The sequence below is a fragment of the Myotis yumanensis genome, unplaced genomic scaffold, assembly GCF_028538775.1.
Source record: "Myotis yumanensis isolate MYYU_CA2020_CCGP unplaced genomic scaffold, mMyoYum1.0.hap1 SCAF_6, whole genome shotgun sequence".
Classification (NCBI taxonomy): Eukaryota; Metazoa; Chordata; class Mammalia; order Chiroptera; family Vespertilionidae; genus Myotis; species Myotis yumanensis.
Window position 1 is genome coordinate 29,895,515 of NW_027223757.1, and position 24,061 is coordinate 29,919,575.

At 37.7% G+C, this 24,061-nt stretch overlaps 1 protein-coding gene across 9 annotated transcripts in view; it reads left to right on the top strand.

Moving 5' to 3' along the window:
* The window catches only part of UTRN (utrophin), a 449,337-nt gene that overhangs the window by 337,294 nt on the left and 87,982 nt on the right, over positions 1–24,061 (top strand). For all 9 annotated transcript variants that reach the window (XM_070417833.1, XM_070417835.1, XM_070417834.1 and 6 more), the window contains 3 exons: positions 3,297–3,426; positions 17,809–18,077; positions 23,505–23,651. In XM_070417833.1, the coding sequence (XP_070273934.1) occupies positions 3,297–3,426; positions 17,809–18,077; positions 23,505–23,651 (546 nt within the window). The remainder of the gene's footprint in view (positions 1–3,296; positions 3,427–17,808; positions 18,078–23,504; positions 23,652–24,061) is intronic.

A 24,061-nucleotide genomic window follows, 5' to 3' on the forward strand; every position in this document is an offset into this window, starting at 1 on the left:
GTGCAGCTTTCTCAGACTCAGATTTGTTTTTCACAAAACCAGGAGACCTGACAATTATAGTATAAAATCGAAGATGCAAGTCTGACAGTCACTCCCCGCCCCTTGTCCAGCTGGTCAGTGGCTTCCCAGCGCCCACCTCTCCAAACTCGGCTGTTGCTGCTCTATCTGTAGTAAATATTTGTCGTTCCCTGAATGCTCACTGTCACACTCTCTTATTCTTCTGCCAGTGTCTAGGTTCCTCTGTTGGGAGCACCCTTGTCTCTCTGCACAACTCAATATAGGCCCCACCTTCACCAGGAAGCATTTCAGAGCCACCTAAGCTCTGCTAGGTCCCAAGGCATCGATGTGGGTGCCTTTTTCACTGTGGTGAACAAAAACAGAAAAGGTCCTTGGCCTTGTGGAGATTACATTTTATCTGAAAAAGACAGAAAATAAATAGTAAACATAACTAATACCTGCCTTGCAGAGTACAAGAGGATAGGTGTAGGAAATACACCAATGGTGCAGAATAGTGATGGGCATGGGACGGGTAGTGGAAAGGTGGAATGCTCCATTAAATAAGGTGGGTGGGTGGCCTTGCTGAGAAGGCCTCATGGGATGAGGGATCTGCCTTGTGATATCTTGGAAAGAGCTTCCCAGGCAGAGCCAACTGCCAGCCAGTGAAATGATCCACGGTGAGAGCATTTCAGTGAAATTGATAAAATTCTAGCCATCAAGGAAGTTGACCAGTCAGTTTTCCCCAGTATTTTTTCTGTAGACAAATATATTTTTCCATTTGGATTTTTGAAATTCTAAAGAGTCTGAAGACAAATCTCTTCCCCCCCCCCCACCCCTGCCACCCTACCCAATACACACTTTGAGGACTAGTACTAATCTAAAGCTCCCAGTTAGAACTTCTCTATTCCTCAGTTGTGTGCGTCATATCTTCTTTCTCCACCATAAGATCTGGATTCATCCTCTGTGGAATATATGCCCCATAATCGCTTCCTCGGGACCAGTCCTGCTTTTGTTCTTCCTTCTCTGAGCCACATTCCTTTATGTTCTGGCTTCTCTTAGCTTTCACTTCCTTTCATATCATCACCTGGTGTTTTCTGGGTTTTCATTTATGCCAAGTCTCTAAATACTGTCCGTGAATCCTCCATCCTATTTGATAAACCAGAGTGAAGTGTTCTTCTAGCTGCTTCTAGCAGCTTGTGTTCAGTGGGTGCATTCCTGGTCCTTCCCTTTCAAAAAGAAGGAATCTAGCAAAGCCCTTGAACACCATTTAAAAACCTTTGCTGTTCCCACCTGTAATGGTTACGACTGGGTTTGGGAGATAAATACTCTTGGCCACTAAAATGTTTAGAGACACTTCTGCCACATTTCTCACTGTTTTTCACTGCTATCTTTTAGGCAACATGTTTTCTCATGTCCTCATTTTAGATTTCCAGTTGGTTTTGGAAGTAAATACTAGGGGTATTTTCATTCATCTGGAGCTTCTTGCTCTAATAGTAATCTATGTTGAAGGAATAATTGACTCAAGACCTATAAATGTGTGTGTGTGTGTGTGTGTGTGTGTGTGTGTGTGTAGATAGATAGATAGATAGATAGATAGATATCTCTGCAGCACAAATATATTTTCTTCTTTGTGTGTGTCTCCTTTATTTCTGTACATCAGAAACTTTAAATGTCTGAAGATCATCTTGTTTTCCTGGAGTGTCACACCTTGGGACTTCTTCACAACCTGCACTTCTTAAATAGAGATGGTGGAGGTTTTGTTGCTTTCCCCCCAACGTAGTTATTTCATGCTCATGGGCGATAATTGATCTGGAGTTAATTGCCTAGTGCTTGCTTCATGGTCAGTCTTTGTGTATATATATATATATATATATATATATATATATATATATATACACACACACATATAAGGAAGGACACACATTATCTATATCTATGGATTTTAGAGAAAGTTTTATTTCATCTTATATCCTGTACATTATTACTGTGTCTAAATTGTGAGTAGCTGTTCACTTTTATTCTTTTAGTTTAAATTGTTAAACAAAGTCACAATTGTACATAATGTAAAAGTCAAAAATACTGACAATGGTTATCACAGAAAAACAGCATCTGTCATGCCATCTCGGCCACCCCTCCCCAGCTCTTCTTAGCCCTCCCCACCTGTGATGGCCTTTTTAACTTCATTACCAGTGTTTTCTGGTGTTTCACTCCAGTTTTTCACATCAGATGAATATTCTGGCATCTCTAGATTTTTACTTTTTATTTACTGTGGAAAATGAGGATATAGCCTAGAAATACCTCATTGTCCCAATATAGTTATGTCAAATGCTATGTTGTATTCAGAAGGAAAGATTGCATTGATTCTAAAATACTACTAGAGTGTAATATTTTAGAAAGTGAAAAAATGAATTTTCATAATGTGTTGACAAGGAACTTCATTTAAAGCAAAATATTAGGCCACGAGGTGTTTATGTGCATAATTTAAGAGGATAACAATACTAACAATAATTTTGACTTAGCTATAGTATTAAAATAGCACATAAGAAAATCTTCACTTATTCTTATCTTGCAGTAGTCAAGGGCTGAGTTTTATTGTTTTTAAATTCTAGTCAATTAGAGTTTTAGTCACCAAACATTTTATAGGAGCAGGGTGAAAGTTTAACCCTACCTAAAAGAATAAAAGTACTGAAGACGAACTTTTCTTAGAATCATAGATTTGCATGAAAAACCTCATGGGGAAAAATTGTAATTGCCTCAGCATGAGAAATGGAACATATTTTAAGATAATTGGAGACTGTCTTTTATGTGTTCTCTGGTTTAGTTTTGATTTCGTGTACTTTAATTTGTTTCAATCTCTTAATTTGGTTCTTTATATATCCTAAAGAATGTAAACACTTCTGAGAATCTCATTACTACTTGTGAAATTGCCTTCTTCTGTACCACTAGGTATAATATTTTGTCAGTCTTATTAGAAAAAAAGTGTTTTAGAACAGCTATTATATTTCAGCAATATGACCTAAAAATACATTTTGTGTAAGCTTAGTACGCTGTCACAATTCCTTGTAAAATGGCTTTGTTTTGTTTTTGCATTTTTAAGTTCTACAGGAATCATCTTTTTGCTTTTATTCATGTGTAATCATTCATATATGTAAAATTTATATTTTTCACATCTAACTTTGCTTAAATGCTGGTAATTAGTCATTCCTGTGACAAGTGTGGTGGGAAGTCTAATTTAAGATGTTCCATTACTTGCTGAAGACATTAGTTTACAAATTCAACTTTTGCTTCTCTTTGCAAAGGCACTGAGACGTGAGTTAAAGGAGAAGGAATATTCTGTCCTGAATGCAATAGACCAAGCTCGAGTTTTCCTGGCTGATCAGCCGATTGAGGCCCCCGAAGAACCAAGAAGAAACATACAATCAAAAACAGGTGAGACTGGTTTCCTTCGTACACCATAACAACACATGTAAGGAGCACAAATAACCAAAATCCAGTAGGAAATGTCCCTAGAGCATTTCAGGGTCTGACATTATTTCAGGATTGGTCATTACATTTTTTTTATTCTGGAAATAACTGAATCAAATTTTATTATTTAACAAATGTCTAGCTTCTTATATGACTGTGTACCTCAATATTATTTTTTTCAAAAGGAAATTAACTACAGAAAATTTGATTTATTAAAAAGCACATTGAAACTAAAAGTAATTCTTTAAGAAATAAAAATGTACATGTCTTATATTTCAACAAATTACATAGTAAATAATTGCAAATAGAAAATGGTATTTAAATACAGTAGTACATGTATGAAATATTTAAAATCTATAGAGATTGTTATAAACTTGTATTTTTCAAGATTACTTTTTAAAATAAGACATTAAAGTACCTTTCTGTTACAAGCACCTGACAGACTTTATTTAATTTAAAAATAACAACCTGTACTATTTATGCACTTTGGTTTAAAATGGAAATAGTAACTACCTTACTAGCAAATAGCAATAAATCGCGTAAATTTTGGCGCCAGCATATGTCCTTCTTATGATACTTCGCTGTTGGCAATAAAAGCATTTTGATGCATTTTTTAAAATAAACCCGCCATTCAAAATAGTTCTCAGTCACTCACTTCACATAGTGAAAGCAGACCTAAGTGTCGGCCTCCTGCTGTGTCCCACAGTGTGATTCAAGAGCATTTCTTACTTGTAAGGGAAGTACATTTGGAAAAGGCTCCCTTTGACTGCAGCTGGAACTGGACCAGGCCTTTGGACAGGTAGCCGTTTTCCCACTCAGCCTTTCTCAGGGAAGTTCTGCTTCAATCTGAATAAATTTCCCAAGGCCATGAATTCCTTGACCCTTTTAAATCTAGTTTTGTATGTGTGTCTGTGGGACATATGTGCAGCAGCACACTTACTGTCTTTTTTAGCATTAGCTTTTATTTTCTGCTGTGGTAACACTGTCTTCCCAGTCAGCCTACTGGGGACTTAAGTCATTGTCGAGTCTCCACCTTTTGACAACACCACAGTCTCAGCATTGTTATTTCTATCTGTGAAGAATTATTTCCTCTGAGTACTCAGTTACATATGAATCATGCACACACATACCATATACATGTGAGTGCATGCACATACAGACATGTACATAGTAGGTGCTTACTGCATAGCTGTTGCATGAATGGATGCCTGAGCTGAGCACTCTTGGGTATGGTAGGAAGTGATTAGGCTCAGGGCAGAGGGATGACCACGCTGGGCAGGACCAGCAGAAACAGCAGCACAGCAGTGAGGGCTATGCATCTGGTAGTCAGTCAGCCTAACCTGGGGGTGAAGGGCTTGTTCCTGGAATAGAGGTGAGGAGCTCGTATGTGCTGTCTGGTTCAGATTACAGAGGCCCTGGAAAGTGCAACAGAATATTCCAAGTTAATGCAGCAAGAAAGAAGGTGCTGTTGTAGTCTTTTTTTTTTTTAAGCTTGGAAGGAAAAATGAGAAGTTTACTTGTCTCTCCTTATCCAATTGAGAGTGTACCTTAAATCTGCTTTTCTCATCTCCTTGCTTCCCCAGCACTTTGCAGAGAACAGAGGAAGCATTTTTATAATAAGCTACTTCATAGCAGTAAGCAAGTGTTATTATGTCACTAACGCTTCACTTTGCTATAAATTTTCTTCCTCAATGGTCATTCAGTTTAAGGAGTTAAAAAACACACATTGCTTTTTAAATTCTTATTTTGCTATTACATTCTAGATGTTCCTAAGCCCCATTTTCACATACTCTATCTGATAGGCAAGGGAAAAAAATCATGTAACTTTATGACTTTTTAAGTTTTATTTTCTTTTTACGATTGGCAATTTCCATACTTTCTCCTTTCCTGGATATGTGTGTGTGTGTGTGTATATATATATATATATATATATATATATATATATATATATATAATGCTGGCTGATTTTACCTGCTGTTAAAAGTAAATGAAAGAAAATTATCCATAATAGATTTCATACTTCTGTTGTTTACCATGACTCCGTGCCACTGCTATCAGAAATAGAGAGCATTTGAACATTAGTTACCTTGTGTAACGTTGAGTAAAGCACTCATTGTTGGAGGGGATAGAGTGGGGAGAAATCATATCATGGTTAGTTTTAAAATCTTCACCCAAGGATATTTTTTCCTTTGATTTCTAGAGAGAGTGGGAGGGAGAGAGGAGAGAGAGATGAAAGGGAAGGAGGAAGGGGAGAGGGAAAGAGAAAGAGAAAAATCAAGGGGAGAGAGATACATTTATTGGTTGCTTCCTGTAGGCACCACTACCAGGGCTGGGGAACCTGCAACCAAGGTACGTGCCCTTGACTGGGCATGGAACCCGAGACCCTTCAGTTCAAGGGCCAATGCTCTAACCACTGATCCAAACTGGCTAGGGCTCATAGTATGATTTTTACAATTCTTTTTCGTAAGCATTTGTTTACTGAGTACACTCTGTGTACTGTGCCACATGGGCACACCAAAATGGAGTCATCTTTTTATTTTTAAGTAACTATTCCAGAAAAGACTTCTCTCCATGATTTTTCTTTCCCAATGTCTTTTTTCTTCCTGCTTCTTTTCTTCATTTTGTTCTATTATCGATTATAGTGTCATATGGATATTTATATTTTTTAATCGTAGCCTGTGGAGTTTTGGGTCATTATTGAGTAGCACAAGTATGAGCTGTTCTCAGGCATCTGTTGACTGAAAAATACTATAAAAAACAAGCAAACTATTTCAACTAAATGATTAGTTGCTGACAAAGAATCTCATCAAGTGTGGTTTGCTAGACATTTTCTTTTCCCCCTAGTTTTACAGACATGTGATTGATTTGTAAAGTTGTATAAGTTTAAAGGTATATGGCAACACTTAATGCATTTGAATTTGTTTTTCATTTTATTTTAATCACCTGGCTTAATCACCTCTCATCATCATTTATATTGATCTTGTGCTTATTTTTTTATGTTTTTATTTATTTCAGAGAGGGGAAGGGAGAGGGAGAGGGATAGAAACATCAATGATGAGAGAGAATAATTGTTCGGCTGCCTCCCGCATGCCCCCTACCGGGGATGAAGCCTATAACCCCAGCATGTGCCCTGAATGGGAAGCAAAATGTGAACTCTTGGTTCATGGGTCAATGCTCAACCACTGAGCCACACCGACCAGGCTGTTCTTAAACCACTTTCTTATTCTCCTAACTATCTTAATGAGTTGGGCAGATCAGAGAGTATGGCTTCTTTTGAAAAAATAAAAACAGAAGTCCAAAAAAATATTGTTCTGCTGACCAAGATCATCAGCTGAAGTAGGGTAGATCCAGGAACAGCACTAATCCATGTTGGTGACCTTCTTAGCCCCCAGGTTTTGGCTGGCTTCTAACTCCTCCCTTCATTTTGATCTCCTCTCGCCCTCTGCTCATTGGCCACTGACCTCCGACCTAGCTCCTTCTTTCTTTCAGTGTCAAGAACTTCTTAAACCTGCACAAATGTTTCTTGGCTTCTCCCATGTTCTTCCAAACTCCCTTGCTATTTTCAACCCTAAATTTGAATTCCTTTGAAAACCACACAACTGTATATTGATGGTAGCTAGCAAGACATCTGTGGGACCCAACCACAATAGGCCTTAGCCCATTCCTGACCCCAAACCTCTTGCGTATATCAAGTAATAATGTGCCTTCTTAACTATTCATTACCTACAGCTCAAGTTGAAAGTCAAATTTGCACAGGGGGGTTAGAGCCTTAGGTCTGTATCCCTCTCTCCACACCACATAGAGAACAGGCAGGTGCATATGCCAGTGCAGGTGCACGAGTGCCTGTGCACACACATTTTATGATTTGAGGTTATGGTATTGGCTACTAAATAAAACTGCTAATGCTTTAACAAGGTATGTCACCTCTAATAGTGTTTAGAAAACTGTACAATTCATTGTAGATGTAGATGTAGGAAAGCGCTTTTACTCTGTTTGGCTTTTGATTTTAAGACAAAAAGTTTGCATTATTTTGTTCATAAATTTCCCCTTCATCTTCATTAACATGTATTCCAGTCCAGGCTTTACTATAACTATGACTATTATTTTATTCCAGGCTGTCTGAATATTATTTCTTTTTAGCATGGTGTAGTTGATTGGTTTACTTTGCTTCATTTCAGTTGTAGTCAGTATATTACTTTAGTGTGGTCATGCTTTTATAGTTGTGTGTAATGTGTATAGTTGTGTATGGGTTTATTTATCCACAACTTCATATAGGTGTATATGGTTGTACCTATGATAACTGGTTACTAATGATCATCTTTTCAGATAAAATAGTATATATGGGTTATTGTTTCTCCTCTTTGATCTCTGATAGCTGGCTGTGTATATTTAGTAGTAGTTAATACCTTAATTCAGGGCATACTGTTTTAATCATTAAATATTTAACTATTAAATGTTTAATTAATAAATGTGCATGATATTTTAGAAAACCAATTATTAGGACTACTTTTATCCTATGTGAAATCTCATATGTTTTATGGTATAACAAGTAATAAATGACATTTTTCAATCTACTGTGTCAGTCCATTTTATGCCAGTATTAGCAAACTTGTGCAAATAAAATGTCATGATCATTAAACGAGTAAAAATATGAAATCATAAAGTTTAGTAGAAGTTCCATTTATACTGATTCTCAGTATAACTTAAGTTTCTATTAAGAAGATGGCAGTAATTATTTCCTTGCATCTCATTAAATAAGACCAAATGACACTTAACCTAAATATTTAGGCTGGTAAAACTAATGGGTGTTTTTTTACACTGCATTTTTTGTTTTACTAATAACAGATTTATTAATTAGAACCCCATTTATTGTGAATGACAGACACCCTCATTCTGTAATCATGGGCACACAGGGAATGTATTAACCCCCATAACCAAATTACAGTGAGGGCTAGGGCACCGCTGGCCACAACGACAGGAATGCCACCCAGAAGCCTTCTCTCCATGTCTTTCCTTCTGCCTCTTTCCACGGGTTTTCAGTGTCTTGGCTTTCCTGTCACCATCTGCCTCACACCCTCATACCAGGGAGGGAGAGCCCTTGTTTTACATCCAGCACTTTCCAGGGCAGGGCTCTGACTTACAGCCTGAGGAGTGTGGAGCTCAGGGTCTGGTGGGAGTGGCAGACCCCCCGTATGAGCATAATGTTAGATGGAGGAAGAATCAACACCCAGGAAGGAAGAGAGAAGAGAGAAATGTTTGTAAACATAGATGTTCACAAGCCAACATTTATCCCACGCTACGGTGTGACAGGCATTGTGCTGACACCTCACCTGCCTTGATTCCTGTAATTATCATAGCAACTCTTTGAGGTGGGAGTACTCTTACCACCCATTGGATGGATGAGAAAACTGGGTCTTTGAGAGGTTTGAAGGATACTGTCACCCATGTGACAGATCTGAAACACCAACTCAGGCTTGTCACTAAACCTGCTGCTCGTAACCACCATAGTATACTAACTTAATTATCCCAATTATCATAAATGCTTCTAGATATAAGGTTTTATTTTCTACTTAAAAATTATAAAATAATGAAATTTTTACCCCTGGCCAGATGGCTTGGTTGGCTGGAGCATCATCCTGTGCACCACAAGGTTGTGGGTTTGATTCCCATGTCTAGGTTGCAGATTCTATCCCAGATCAACGCTTCTCTCTCCTTTCTCTCTCTCTCTCTCTCCCTTTCTCTTTTTTCTCTCTCTTCTTCTTTCTCTACAATCAATAAAATATATCCTCGGGTAAAGATAAAAATATAAATAATAATAATTAAATGTCCATAACTCTTTGCCTTGCCCTTTACTGTTGCTTTTTCCTTAATGAAATATCAGGTTGCTTAATAGAATGACATACCAATTTACTTATTTCCTGGCACCAAGGGAAAAGGAGTTTAGACAGTATTAGACTTTGTCTTTTCAATTTTCACATAAAAACTTGGAAGATTAATTGCTTTCCGGCCTATAGACCAAGACAATAATTTAATTAGCTCCTTAAGTCCAAATTAGATTAGTAAAGTTGTAATGTGTGAAAAAGCGCAGAAAAATATAATGTTGCTTTTTTTCCCTAGTGTTCTTAACTACAGAGCAGCAATGTGTTTCTTCCCAATTTAAAGTTCTACAATATATGGATATCTGTAACGAATCTAGTCTTTAACGTAATATAACGAGCCAGCTCAGTAAGCCCATTGATTGAATAAAAATTTCAAAATGTTTGGGCCTAATAATGAATACCATAGTAATGAAATTGGATTTAAAGAAAGAAATCAACATTCTTGATGAAAAATGATATGATAACAAAGGCTGGTTTGATGGACACAACATTTTATATTAATTGTTCACATCTGTTATGTTCTCTAATCATGGTTACCACCATCCATAAATCACATTTGTCTAATAAAAAAGATGGTAATAATTTACATGTATGTATTGTATTGTTATCAACATCTGGGATGTTCTTTTCAGCTTTAAACATAAAGAATGGGGGGTACTAATCTCTTATTTTAATGTTGTGTATTTATTTTGTTGTTCCTTTTAAAATATGGAATCTTCAAGAGTGACTTAGAGGGTTTGCCAAATTAAACTTCTTATTTTGTCAGTTTATAAATATGAGACATAACTTAAGTTCTTTTATAATAATGGCTAAGCTTGGAAATAGTGGAAAGCTCAGGACTTCTTTTGTAGCTTGATCAATTGGCTGGTATGTCCCACAGGGAAGCAGCCTGGGGAGAGATGGGCAGTAATGTAGCAAGAAATGGAAGACTTTTAATCTATGACTCTTGCCGTTTGATTCTTGAAGGAGAAAGGGGAAAATTTATTTTTTAAGTCAATAATATTGTACAGAGCTTTGTACATTTATTCAACAAGTACTTATTGAATGCCTACCATGTGCCAGGTGATATTCTAGATAGATCCTGAGGATGAAGCAGTGAACAAAACATCCTTGCTTCTGGGAACTTACCTTCTCAGCTTCCCTTCTTCCTTTCAGCATCACTCCCCTGCCCTCAGTGACCTGCCTGCCACTGTCCAGCACAGATCCCTGACTTGAATAAATTATAAAACAACCATTAGAGTGAGGATATTCAGGGAATATTCAATTACAGAAAATTGAAAGCTGGATCTTAGGTTGCTTAGCTAGATCTGTTCCAGGGCCTCTCAGCTGTTCTTGCTCCTTTCTTTAGAGGTTAATCTTCTTAATAGTCTGTTCCTTCTTCCTCAGCTCCATGCTGGGTCTGTTTACTTTGTCCCTCTTTACAGGAACAGTGTAACTTGTAAGTATTTGGCCTCTGTTTCTACTTTCATTAAGTTCTGGTCAGAACTGCTGTTTATCTCACTCCATAGTGTGATTTGTATTCCTATTTCCTCTCCACCCTCTGACACCGCCCCCTCCCCCCCCCCCCCCCCCCCCCCACCAAATTAATACCTAGCATTTTGGTATTGTGGAAAACATTCTTTTCTTTGGAGTTTGCTTTTTCCTAAATGCATCTGTTCATATTCACCCCCCCCCCCCCCCCCGCCCACACACACACACACAAGGGATTTGAGAAGTTCCTTGGCAGCTGGATGGATCCATATAATTTCTATCATATCCCTGCTGAAAGATTTGGGCTACACATTAGCAGGTTAATGTACTTTGACTAGTCTCTTACTATTGTCATCTTTATAATTTATTAGATGGATGTAATTAGAAGCATGAAAATAATCAACTAATGGTACTTGATGATGTACTTGTAATCAGGTTCATAAAGAATTGTTGTCATTTGTCACCATACAGTATAGGCAATGGACAGGATCCTCTTAAATACTGATTATTTCAAATAAATTAAGTTGATCTTAATCATGTAATCAGAAGAAATTTTTAAAAGAATTTATTTCCCATTATTTTAATCAGAAGCAGCTTTTGGTCATGAAGAAGAAGAAGGAGAGAAAGAGGAGCAGGAGAAATAGAGGGGGGGTGTGAAGAGAGGGAGTGAGAGAAAGCAAGTCAAATGGAGTCTCAAGAGAAATGGGGATGCATTGTTTTTGCCCTTGAATTATTATTTGCTAATTAACCTGGTTTGCTATGTGAAAATCTCTATAGATGTCTAAACTTCCCAGACTTAATAATGTAATAATAAAAGAAATGAAATCAGTTAACTCTTTTGAGGCCCTACTGTGGCCAGGCATGTGCACATATAGATATATAGCTTTATAGATACTAACTGACGTTCAAAGAGGTAAGGGGCCTATCTATGATGACATAACTAGTTAGTATTGGAACTAGCATATGATGTTCTCATCTTTTCTTGTCCAAATTGTCCAGCAGTGAGGAGCTACTCTGGGGAATTTTTTTTTTCTATATGTGTTTTTCTATATTTGTTTTCCTTTATATTTTCTTTTCATCTTATGGTGAAATACAACTGTGAGAATATCATGCACGTAAAAAACAACAAAAAATAGTACAAAAAAGATAGTTGAAATTACCATACTTGAAATACTTTTTAAAGCATTCTCTTTCACAGTATAACATTTTTTTAAATAAATGCTGTACATGGGCGTGAGGAGGAGAAAGAAAAAATAAGTAGGAATGGTTCCACTTAAAATTATGAAGTTGTGCATTCTCAATAAAGACTAAAGCTAAAAATCCCATGCAACTGAACTCAATTCATTAATTATATATTGAGAACAACCATGTCTAGACTAAGGCCTGCAAAACCGAGATGGAAGGAAATGAAAGATGAATGACATGAAGCTGTAATATCTATAGAATAAAAAGTAACAATGGAGAAAATAGTTGTCAGTACCATAGTGGAGAAAGAAAATACAATAAATATGGGACATCTTTATTACAAACAACACGGGGCTGGCTCTAATAGATTCCTATCATTAGTTCATAGGAGAAATGCATACTTGTGTTTTTTTAAAATATTTTTTTTTTGCATAAACACACAAAGGAAGATGTTTTTTCCCCCTCTACTATTATGATTTCTTAAGGCAGCTCTGCCTTTCTTATATAATTGAATTTTAGAGGTAAAAGAGTCTGTAGGTGTAAAATGTTTTCCCAGCATGAGAAAATAGGGTCCCCACCAGATACAGCTGGGAAAAGCAGGTCATGAAGCTTGCTTCAGAGTGAAGGTCAAGGTGGGGGCAGGGCTAATGACAAATACTAGTCTCTGCTCCTGGTCCAAGTTGGTTTTTCACCTGTATTACAGTGAGTCATATTATGGTCTTTCTCCTCAAGATATAAAGGAGAGTGTGATGTAAATGCCTTCCAACTGATCTGCAAAGTTGAAGGATAAAGATAATTGGACCAGAGAGCAAACTTCAGGATTGATTATTCCTTTCTCCTCTCTTCTTTTACTTTTTCTTTTTTTAAAGTATGTTTTTATTGATTTCAGAGAGGGTGGGAGAGGGAGAGAAACATCAGTGATGAGAAAGAATCATTGATTGACTACCTCCTGCATGACCCCTACTGGGGATCAAGGTGTCAACCCAGGTATGTGCCCTGACTGGAAATCAAACTGTCATGCTCAACCACTGAGGCACTGCAGCTGGGCTCTTTTTTCTTCTTTCTCATCTTTCTTCTTCCTAAAAGATACTCTCCTTTGGATATCTTTGTGACACAATAAAAATTGCTAGTTTCAAGTATGTAAATATACAATAAATGTAGTAATAGTTGCAATATATTATTACATATATAATACAAATATAAGAATATAAATATAGAAATTAAATAAGATTCTGTTCTCAAAATTTGGTCCAGTAAATGGGAAGGCCTGAAAGGAGGAGGATGGAAAAATGAAGAGTGAAACAAAATACTTCCCCTCAAAGAATACACACACATATACACAAAACACACACATACACAATAAAGAATAGGAGAGTGACATAGGAAAAGTGCTGCTGGTCTGAGAATTGTCAATACATTTATTTAGTTTTATCCTGCTATTTCCTCTGTCTCTGGGGTTAGCCTCTATTACTGCCTTTTCAAATACAAAATAGATTTCTTTGCTCTCTGGCCTTCAGTGTCAGTGGCTCTGTTGTGGGTGGGAATGACACAACTCACTGGAGTGGAAATCCTCTGTTGAGTGTCAGCAGTAGGAACCAGAGTAATCAATTTATAAGCTGTGACCCGGTAACACATTACATTCACTCTTGCTGCCCTTCACCCTTGACCAACTTAGTCAGAATCTTTTAATCCTTTGGGGTAGGTACCCTGGGTTTCAGCATTTAAAAGCAGACAAGCAGCCGAAACCGGTTTGGCTCAGTGGATAGAGCGTCGGCCTGCAGACTGAAAGGTCCCAGGTTCGATTCTGGTCAAGGGCATGTACCTGGGTTGCGGGCACTTCCCCAGTAGGAGGTGTGCAGGAGGCAGCTGATCGATGTTTCTCTTTCATCGATGTTTCTAACTCTCTATCTCTCTCCCTTCCTCTCTGTAAAAAATCAATAAAATATATATTTAAATAAATAAATAAATAAATAAATAAAAATAAAAGCAGACAAGCAAACAAACAAACTCTCAGATGGTTTCTAATATGTCACCAGTATTCAGAACCACGGCTCAAGAAGATCCTTACCATAAAATATCTATTCACAAAATTTGAAGCAAACTTTGTTCTTTGATTTTTGAAGAACAAGAGGATTTTAACATGTAATTGTTTATTTTTATCTTTTCTGCTATTTTGCTGTTTTGATTTAAAAAAAATTTTTTTTTATTTTCTTACTCCAGATTGTCATAAATTGATATTTCAAATATTGCTTCATATTACCTGTTTCACAAATGCCCTGAGAAGTTTTTGTTTGATTAGGGACCACACTCTGTTCTTGGTTTAAAGTCTTCATTAAACTGAGTTTGTTGCCCTGGCTAGTGTGATTCAGTTGATTGGAGCATCCTCCTATATACCAAAAGGTGAAGACTCAATTCCTGATAAGGGCACATACACAGGTTGCAGGTTTGATCCCTGGTCAGACATGTGTAGGAGGCAACCAATCAATGATGTTTTTTTCTCTCTCTCTCTCCCCTCTCTATAAAGTCAATGATAATAATAATAATATATATATATATATATATATATATGTATGTATATATAAAAGCCTAATATGCTAAGTGTCCAACCAATCTGTAGACCATTCAGTCGACCGCTTCACCAATCGCTATGACATGCACTGACCACCAGAGGGCAGACACTCCAACCAGTAGGTTAGCTTGCTGCTGGGGTCTAGCTGATCAGGTCTGGGCGAGATGGGCAGGACATGCCCTGGAACCCTCCCACAGTCTCTCCCCAGCAGACTAGTCCCGATTGCCCCAATTGGGACTGGGCAAAATGGGCCAGGCATGCCCTGGAGTCAACCTCCTGTGGTCCCTCCCCAGCCTCTAAAATATTTCTTCTAATTAATTTCCTTTCAATGTGCACGAATTCATGTACTGGGCCTCTAGTCTATAATAATAAAAGTGTAATACGCAAATCGACTGACCGAACAGCAGAATGACCGTTCAAATGATCAAGCTATGACATGCACTGACGCCAGGCCAGCCAAGGCAGGTGCAATGCAATTGGTCGGGGGGGCCCCCGCCATCCATCGCCCCACAATCGCCCCACAGAGGGAGGCCCAGGGTACCGGACAGCAGCGTTGTGGCAGGTGGGCGGGGCCTCCCTCTGCGGGGCGATCAATCTGGGGGCCCCCGCAATTGATTGTCCCACAGAGGGAGGCCCAGGCCACTGGCCAACAATGCTTTGGCGAGTGTGCAGGGCTGGCCAGCAATTGTCCTTCAGATGGAGGCCCAGGCCAGCCAAGTGATTGCACCGCATGTCTGTTGCCTGCAGAGGGAGGCGACTGGTGGCAGGGGAAGGGGGCAGCGCCACAAAGATGGCAAGCAGTGGCAGCGGCGGGGGCGGGGCCAGCTGCCAGCAGACGGGGAAAGGAAATCCCCAATAGGCCCTAATCGCCAGTTAGGCCTAGGGATCCTACCCAAGGGGTCCCAGATTGCAAGAGGGTGCAGGCCGGGCTGAGGCACACACCTCCCCTCCCTCATGCATGAATTTTGTGCACCAGGCCTCTAGGAATAATAAAAAACAGATTATTGCTTTAGTAGGAGGCAGTATTTTTCTGACTCTGGTTAGATAACATTTTTTTTTTTCCAGCAAACAGATGGTGAAATAGAGCTTTCCTTTTTTTTCTGTGTAGCTGCTTGAGTAGGGACTATATAATATATACTACAAAAGGACTGCTCAATCAAAAGTTTTTACATAGAAGACAAAAGGTCACAGCCAGTGTCAGGTATTTTGTCATAGGAGAAAGAAGCTGTGTCTCAGGTAATTCCATGACTGGCTCAGACACAGCTTTTATTGCATCCAAGGAAAATGATTATACTTAAATTGTCTGTTCTGAAATTGGTATTGTGTGTGTTTTTTGTTTTGTTTTTTTACAAAAGTGAGACTTTAGCATTTCAATATATATCTTTTAAAAAGCCCAAGTGGCTTATTAACAAACCCCGCTGTTGCCATTATAGAAGTGGTCAATTCCCTTTCTCATCCAGCCATTTATGAATCATTGTTTCAACTCACAATATAGCATTTTATATTTATATAAAAATAAATTATATATAATATAAGTATTACATACTTGCCATTTTCTCAATATCTTGAAGGTATAGGATTTAAATAAGGTTTGCCTAAAGCCATATCTTTTCTCCCAAAGTCCTTTCTCAGGAACCCTGGAATCCTGATGTGTTGCATGGTTTAGGGCTTTTCTCCCAGCTTCTTGATTCCTCCCCTGACTGTTGTGCTGGACTGTATTCCAGCTTCAGCCTTCCTTGAAGCTGGGTCTTGGATTCACTTAGTTTTCCATATTTATCATGTGCTGGTATATTTAGTCTACCTATCATACCACATTCTCTCCTGATAATCAATTTTATTGCCAAGGGATTTTTCAAGTGTGTCTATAGCCTCAGAGCATTTCAGCAGTGCAACTCAGAGCTCTATGGTTACTAAATTCTTGAGTCCATTTGGTCCCTCAGATTTACTATAGCTGCTGTTAAGTCTAAGTATTGATATCTAGAATATTCTGGAAATTTAGATAGATAAAAACATATGTCCAGGCCCCTTTAACTTGACTTCTTAAATAGCATTTAAATAAAGACAGACAGACAAATTTATGTTGAGTATGAAAGCTATAGTTAAGGAGGGCTAGCTGAGTTTGTCTCCCTAGAAAGTTCGATGAACTCGAGTTCATTTTATGGTGATTTGGAACATTTTTGAGGTGCAGAGGAAGTTGCTAAAAAATGTGACTGACACAAAAAGGTGGATGTTATCACAAACAAGAATGTGCATTTCTATCTTAAAGTAGTTTATAGTTTAACTTGTATGTTTCTGACCTGCATCTCTGTTTCCAGTGGTCAAGCAAGAAAACCATCAAATCAGCTGTCTAGGGAAGGAGGCATCCTCAGGTGTTGAGGCAGCGAGGCCCAGGGGTGTTTAGCTGGTGATCTGTCTAACCTGCTTATGTGCGTCCAATTCCTCTACCCTTTTCTTGACAGCTTCTCATGTCTTTGTTTCTGACCCTGGGCTTTGAACTTGACTCTCATTTCTGTCATTATCTTTTCCTCGTCTTTAGACTCTCTCTCTGTCTTTTTGCCCCTGTCCTGTGGCAGGACTTTGCATCATGCCTTCCCTTCCCTGTCTGAAAGTCTAACTTTACCTCAGACATTCTGGAAGCCCTCATGAAATGTTTGGGATGGTCGTTGAAATCTTACATCTTTCTCTTGTAACATTGGTTATGTGCTACATTGATCCTGGACTACAGAAAACACCCTGTATTAAAGATGAATGCCAAACAAACTCAGCTAAGATAAGTTACTTGTCTTCAGTTACTTATTTTTTTTTTAAGGAACATGATAAATTCATCTTCTTTTTGCATAGTTTTTCCTCATAACTTAAAGTGATTTATCTCCTAATTATACTCCCCATTTCTCTGTAGGACAATGGAATGAAAAATGGTCTTTGGTTTTTATATAACATGTGAAATACATGTGAAAGAAAAATTGTTATTTTTTTTTACTTGTGATATTTCAAGGTTTGCAAATATAGTAAAATTTAGAAGTTGCTGAAATCACTGGGCCACTTACTACTCTGTAACTATTTTCTTCTTTTGAGAAGCATCAGGGCATTCTTAGAAGAGACACTCGTTCTTCCCCCGTTTAGTGTAACTCTGCCTCCCAGTACCCTGGTAGCAAAGTTTCAAAAGATGCTCTTCACACTTGACTATAAGGAATACAAAGTTGATTAGACTTCCAAATATTCTCTTTTTTTGTTTAATCACAGAATTGACTCCTGAGGAGAGAGCCCAAAAGATTGCCAAAGCCATGCGCAAACAGTCTTCGGAAGTTAAAGAGAAGTGGGAAAGTCTAAATGCTATAACTAGTAACTGGCAAAAGCAGGTGGACAAGGCATTGGAGAAACTCAGAGACCTTCAGGGAGCCATGGACGACCTGGATGCTGACATGAAGGAGGCAGAGGCCGTGAGGAACGGCTGGAAGCCCGTCGGCGACTTACTCATCGACTCGCTGCAGGATCACATTGAAAAAACCATGGTCAGCATCACTGCCTCAGATAAGGGATTTTACGACATGTTTTATGGTTAAATATGGCACAATTAAAGAGAGCCGAATGTATAACTTGTTATAAGGGTTTGTTATAAGGTCAATGCCATTACAGCCCCTGCCAAAATCAGGGTAGAGAAGATTTCCAGTCACAACAGGTGCTTTCCTATGCCCCTTGCCATCAGAATCCTCCCCCCAATAGCAACTCTGGCTTTTTTCCATAATTTACTTTATTTTTGAAAAAATATTTTTTAACTCTAATGTGCATCCCTAAACACTTGCTTGGTTTTTAAGAAATATTTTAAAGTCCCTTTTAATCTCTAATATTCCCTTCCATCTTTTTTTTTTTTTTTTTTTTTTTTTTTGCAATGCAATTGTTAAGGCAGCTGAATTGTTTGTTTTATAGTGTTTCTCACAGCTTGGAATTTGCAGAATGTCATCCACATGGTGTAATCTGGCAGATTCCTCTCTACTCTGTATTTACTGTAAATTGGTATTGAATTTAATTTAAGTTTTAATCAAAAGTATCCTGTTTTACTGGGAATTCTTACTACATAATTTGTATATTTAGCATATCTATACTATATAATATACTCAAACATTAGAGTATATCAATGGAAGATTCGTTTAGCTATAAATTCTGTTTGTGGCCAGGAATAGCCCTTAGTTGAGGTGTTAGATCTGTCTTCTGGACCCCCTTTTGATACAGTATTCTAGAACATATCCAGAAATAAAGTTAATGGGATTTAAGCAGTTTGAGAAACAAATAACAGATTTAGAGTATAGTGTGGTTTGTAATAGCATGGTAAACTATATACTGCGTAGTTAGAAATCAAATCAAAGAATGAACTAGTGACAAATCAGAAAGTGTTAATTGATAATATCTATCATGAATAAGATTTTTATTGCAAAAGACATCCCTCTGTTGTGCACAGACATTGGATAATGCTTTCCCTTTGTAAACATGTGGCTGAATAGGAAGAGAAGAAAGGTATAGGTATTTAACTGAATACTTAGATAATTACATGTATGTGGGTGGAGGGCATGGGAATAATAGCATTTATTGAGGCTTGCTATGTGCCTGGAACTTCCTTAGCAGTTTACATGGCTATCTCTTTTAATCATCACACTAACCCAACAGGATAGGCATTATTATTATGCCCATTTTATAAAGGATGGATTTGAAGATATTGCTCAAGCCCACATGGCTAGTAAGTGGTAGAGTTTTCATGATCTGTTTCTTGCTCTTCACTTTCATTGTAGAGACCTCATTCATAATAACGTAATTAAGCACAGTTTTGATCGTCTATTTAAATTCAAAGCTTTAAAAGTTACACGTTAAAATTTAAACTTAAAAAAATTTTATTACTAAGAGAGTATTGGTGCCTGCCATCTTTCATTTTAAATATACATACCTTTCCAGCCACCCAATGAGTTAAGTGAGTTTCTTCCTACAACTCTAGTATCTTAAAATCCATGTCTATGGGTGGATCTGAGTTTTGAATAACCAAGTGAAAATAAAGCTCCTTCGGAAGTTGCATACTTCTTGAATTTTATTTTTTATTAATCCTCACCCAAGGATATTTTTAAAAATAATTTTTCGAGAGTGGAAGGAAGGGGAGAGACAGAGAGAGAAACATCGACGTGAGAGACATATCTGCCCTTGACTGGAATCAACTCTGGGAAACTTCATTCCGCGGGCTGATCCTCTAACTACTGAGCCAAACCAGCTAGGGCTACTTCCTGTATTTTAAAAGATGGTTTTAAACACTGAAGATCTTCAAGTCAGTGTTCTACTAACGCATGTTCCTTTGGACTGCAAGATGTCTTTTGGATAGAGCAAGAATTTATCCATTTGAATTTGAAATATCAGTTTTTAATACAGGATGATTAGTGTTGGATGAAAATAAAAAGTTGCATTAGGTTATTAAAGGCCAAAAAGTTTTGGCGTTGTTAATCTGATTTGATTAAAGAAATTATCCAGCACTGCATCCAAATCCTTTTGTTCAAATCTCTGCTTACGTGGAAAGCTAGGAAAGTTACAATTAATATTAAGAGAAAGGAATAAACTGTGGATTAAGATATTTTGACATCTTATTAGGAAAAAAGAAAATAAAAACCCAGATCTTACAGTTGAGGCGTTTTACATGTGTTCTAACATATACCCCAAATCCCATCGAAGCTGCAGGCAGATGAAAATAAGTACTGATTATTGCTAAATATTATTCAATATGCCAAAGCAAGTGGGAAACTAAATCTTTGGGGTAATCAAATAATTTTAACTCCCTAAAATTACCTTGTCTTTCTTATTTGCATAATGCACACCTGATTGGAGACCAGTCTGGGGTTCACATCTGCCAACAGGCTGCCAGGCAGTGCCTTTAATACCAGCAGATGTTTCTGTTTTTACGGCCAGAAGACCACATAGATTTTTATTCTCCTATAGGAAAGTGCAGCCAGAACATGATAAATTGCTTCTTTATAATAGAACACATGGCAGATCTGAGATCATTTTAAAACTTGCTTTATTTCTAGCCCCTTAATTTGGAAGCTTCTACAAACCAAACTATATACTTCCTTAAGAGATTTCTTGTTGCCCTAAAACACCTGACCACTGCAACAGAAACAAAACCTACAGACCTTGTTTGTCACAGATCTTTTCATGTTTTTACCTGTGGCTTGTGAGAGAAAAACATTATTTTATCATTCTGGAAGATTTTAAAGTCTGTCTTAATGTTAGAATCTAATTTAAAAAGTTTTATCTTCTGAAGGGCATCTTTTGATGTCTTTTGAAGGCCATTTAAAATTTTATAAATCTGAGAATATTTTCTAGCATTTTATTTTTAATATCTATGTTTTGGTATTTTACAAAGATATTGATTTTAAAAGCAGATTTAAAATCTTGAGTCCTCCAAGGAGAGAATATTAATGTATAATATTAAAATCACAACTGAAGAAAGCTTGAAGGGTTTAAATTTTGTAGGTATTCTGAAACTGAATCTGAGGGACACCAGGTTTCTTCAAAGACCAGGCTGAAAAAATTCTCCTTCTCCATCCTAACTCCCAATTCTCTTTGTCGCATGGGTCCATTTCAGTGATTCATTCCTTAGGCCTATGTCATATTAACAAAATGCCTTTGTTATCACATAACTGCTTTCCTCACTGGGCTGTATGTGTGTGCACTGTCTGACATCAGCCATGGAGAGAAGCTGTCACAACTCCGAGTTCTTTCTTTTTCCATTTTGCAGCAATTCACATGTCTTTGTGGGCTTGCCTTCTTCTACCGATTTTGAAATGTCGATGTCTTTAGAGTTCTGGTGATGTTTCCTACCTTTGGCCTGTTGGCATGCAGGTACATTGTTTCAAATGTATGCACTGCTACCTCCACCATCCGTACTTTTCACTCCAACTCTGGCTCCAGATCTGCCCCCGCTGAGTCCCCACCTTAGCTTCTTTATGTGGCTTTTAGGCATGTTCAAAATTTTGAAACACTGAAACATATTCTCTGATTTGCCTAGAATTAATTCCTTTAAAAAGAGTTATATTCTTAATATTATTTTGATGTTTATCAATCATAATGATTATTTTTAGCCAATGTGCATTATATAAGGAAGAATTCTATAGGGTAACTAGGAAAGTTTTGGAGAAGAGAAGAAAGGAGGGAAGTAGTTAAAGGGGCTTTCTTTTTATACTCATAAGGAGGAAGCCAAATTAATAGTTGTAGTATTTTAATAAAATGTTATAGTCCCCAAAGCACTTTAATACATATTACTTCATTCAACTTGGAGTGATGAAAGAGGAGGAGAAAGGGCATATGCCTAGTCTCTTAACGGTGGGGATTAAAACCTGAGGGCTGATGCCAATAGGATGTTCACAACACCTAATACCCATGAGTTAAATTTAATACATGATTCACTCTAATCTTATGATGTACCAAAAAAATAAAATTACACAGTTCTATTTTTAGAACCCATTCTGTTCCCAATTCCATATTGGCTTAATCTTGCTTCAAAAATCATTTTTTGGGGCCTGTGTCAATAGAAAGCAAGTCTGCCCCTCTTGTATTGCAAATCTTGTGCTGAATTTTGCCAGGTGCCTGTCTCAAGAAGCTTCCATTCTACAGGCAGGGGGGGCGGGGGGGGGGGGCATTAAGAATATGGATGCTTACGCTTTTATGTACTAAGAGCTCTGATAAGGAAAGATATTTAAAATACATAACAACTGGATGGTATGGCACCAAACAATCAGAGTGGCCTCCACTATAAAGCCCAGTTTGTGTGTCAAACAGGTGCTTGTTGAATGTCCTGGCTGGGTTGGAGAAGTCGGAGAGAATGCTGGGGAACCCATGGGAGGGCCTGAGGGAAATCTTTTCTGAAATGGTGTGTATGCGGGCACCTGAGTGGAGTCTTAAAGGATCTAGGCAGACAGTTGGAAAGGGAGGCTTGAACATGAGGCAGGTAAAATTATGTGAGGAATGGAGAAAACGTAGTATTTGTATTATTCTGCTTGCTCTCACAGGACAGATGACTGTCATGGCCCAAGTATTATTTTTGTTTTGTTTTTTTCTTTCTCTCTCACATACCCTCCTCATCCCAAACCGTACCAGCTCTGGACTGTGCCAGAGGTGGCATTTGTCAGTTCTAAGCTTCATTTCCCTCTTTTCCTGTATCTATCTCAATGATCACAAATGTTTTTGAAAGGGACAGCCTTACCTCTCCAGTACATATAGGCATCAGTTTTGTGGTTAAGGAAGATGGTTTTACTGGCCACTTTTAAAGTTAATTTTCGATGAAAACTTGTTAAAATCAAGTTGTTGCATTGCTGAAAAACTATTAAGGTAGCCATCTGAAGAAAGAAAAGAGAAGGAAATATGGAAGATAGAATCAAGACTAGAAATTCATAAAGTAGATTATAATGGCAGATATTATCTAGACTAAACCACATATAATGAAAAATTTGAAGGAAATACATACTTTAATGTGTTTGCATTATATCTTTCTCGTCACGTCCTGTCTCAGTTTGTCCGTGATATAAAGGAAAACTCTTTTTTTAAAATTTTGTTTTATTGCTTAAAGTATTACAGAGAGTATTACATATGTCTCCTTTTTTTTCCCCATTGACCTTTCCCCGGCCTCCCCTACTCCCCAGTGTCCTGTGTCCATTGGTTATGCTTATATGCATGCATACAAGTCCTTTGGTTGATCTCTTACCACGCCCCCAACCCTCCCCGGCCTTCCCGCTGTTGTTTGACAGTCTTTAGCTGGTGGTCTTGACTGCTGAAGACCGGACGTGAATCAGCCGTTGTTGATTAAACAATTGTTGGCCTCTCAGCTGATCTTGCCATTGGAAAGTTCAAAATACATACCACCTTCCGTTATATTCTTTTCTGATGCCCTCATTATTGTCCTTTTCTTCCAGGCATTTAGAGAAGAAATTGCACCAATCAACTTAAAAGTTAAAACAATGAATGATTTATCGAGTCAGCTGTCTCCACTTGACCTGCACCCATCTCTGAAGATGTCTCGCCAGCTAGATGACCTTAATATGCGATGGAAACTTCTGCAGGTATCATCAGCTTATTCCTCTTCATAATTCAGGCTTAGACCTTGGTGGATTTTTAAACCATACCTGCTCTTCTGCCACACACCATCATTTTTTTTCTTTATGGGTGTGTTTGATAATGGATTCATAGCATGTGAACTCAAAAGCCTCATTTAATTATGAGTATAAGTTTTAATGTAATTTTTGATGCACTATTCGTATGATATTTGTAGAAAATTGCAAAAGGTCAAATAAATCACAGTAATTGAAACATATGGTAGGTCACAGAAACATTTTCCCCATAATGGCTTATAAAGGAGTCATTTTTCTTACTTTAGTCATGTATTTTTTACTTCTTTTGAAAAGTTAAAGTCTTCATCTTTCTTATTGCAACCGCTTGTTCTTTAGGTATCTTGCTCAATTTTTACAGCCAG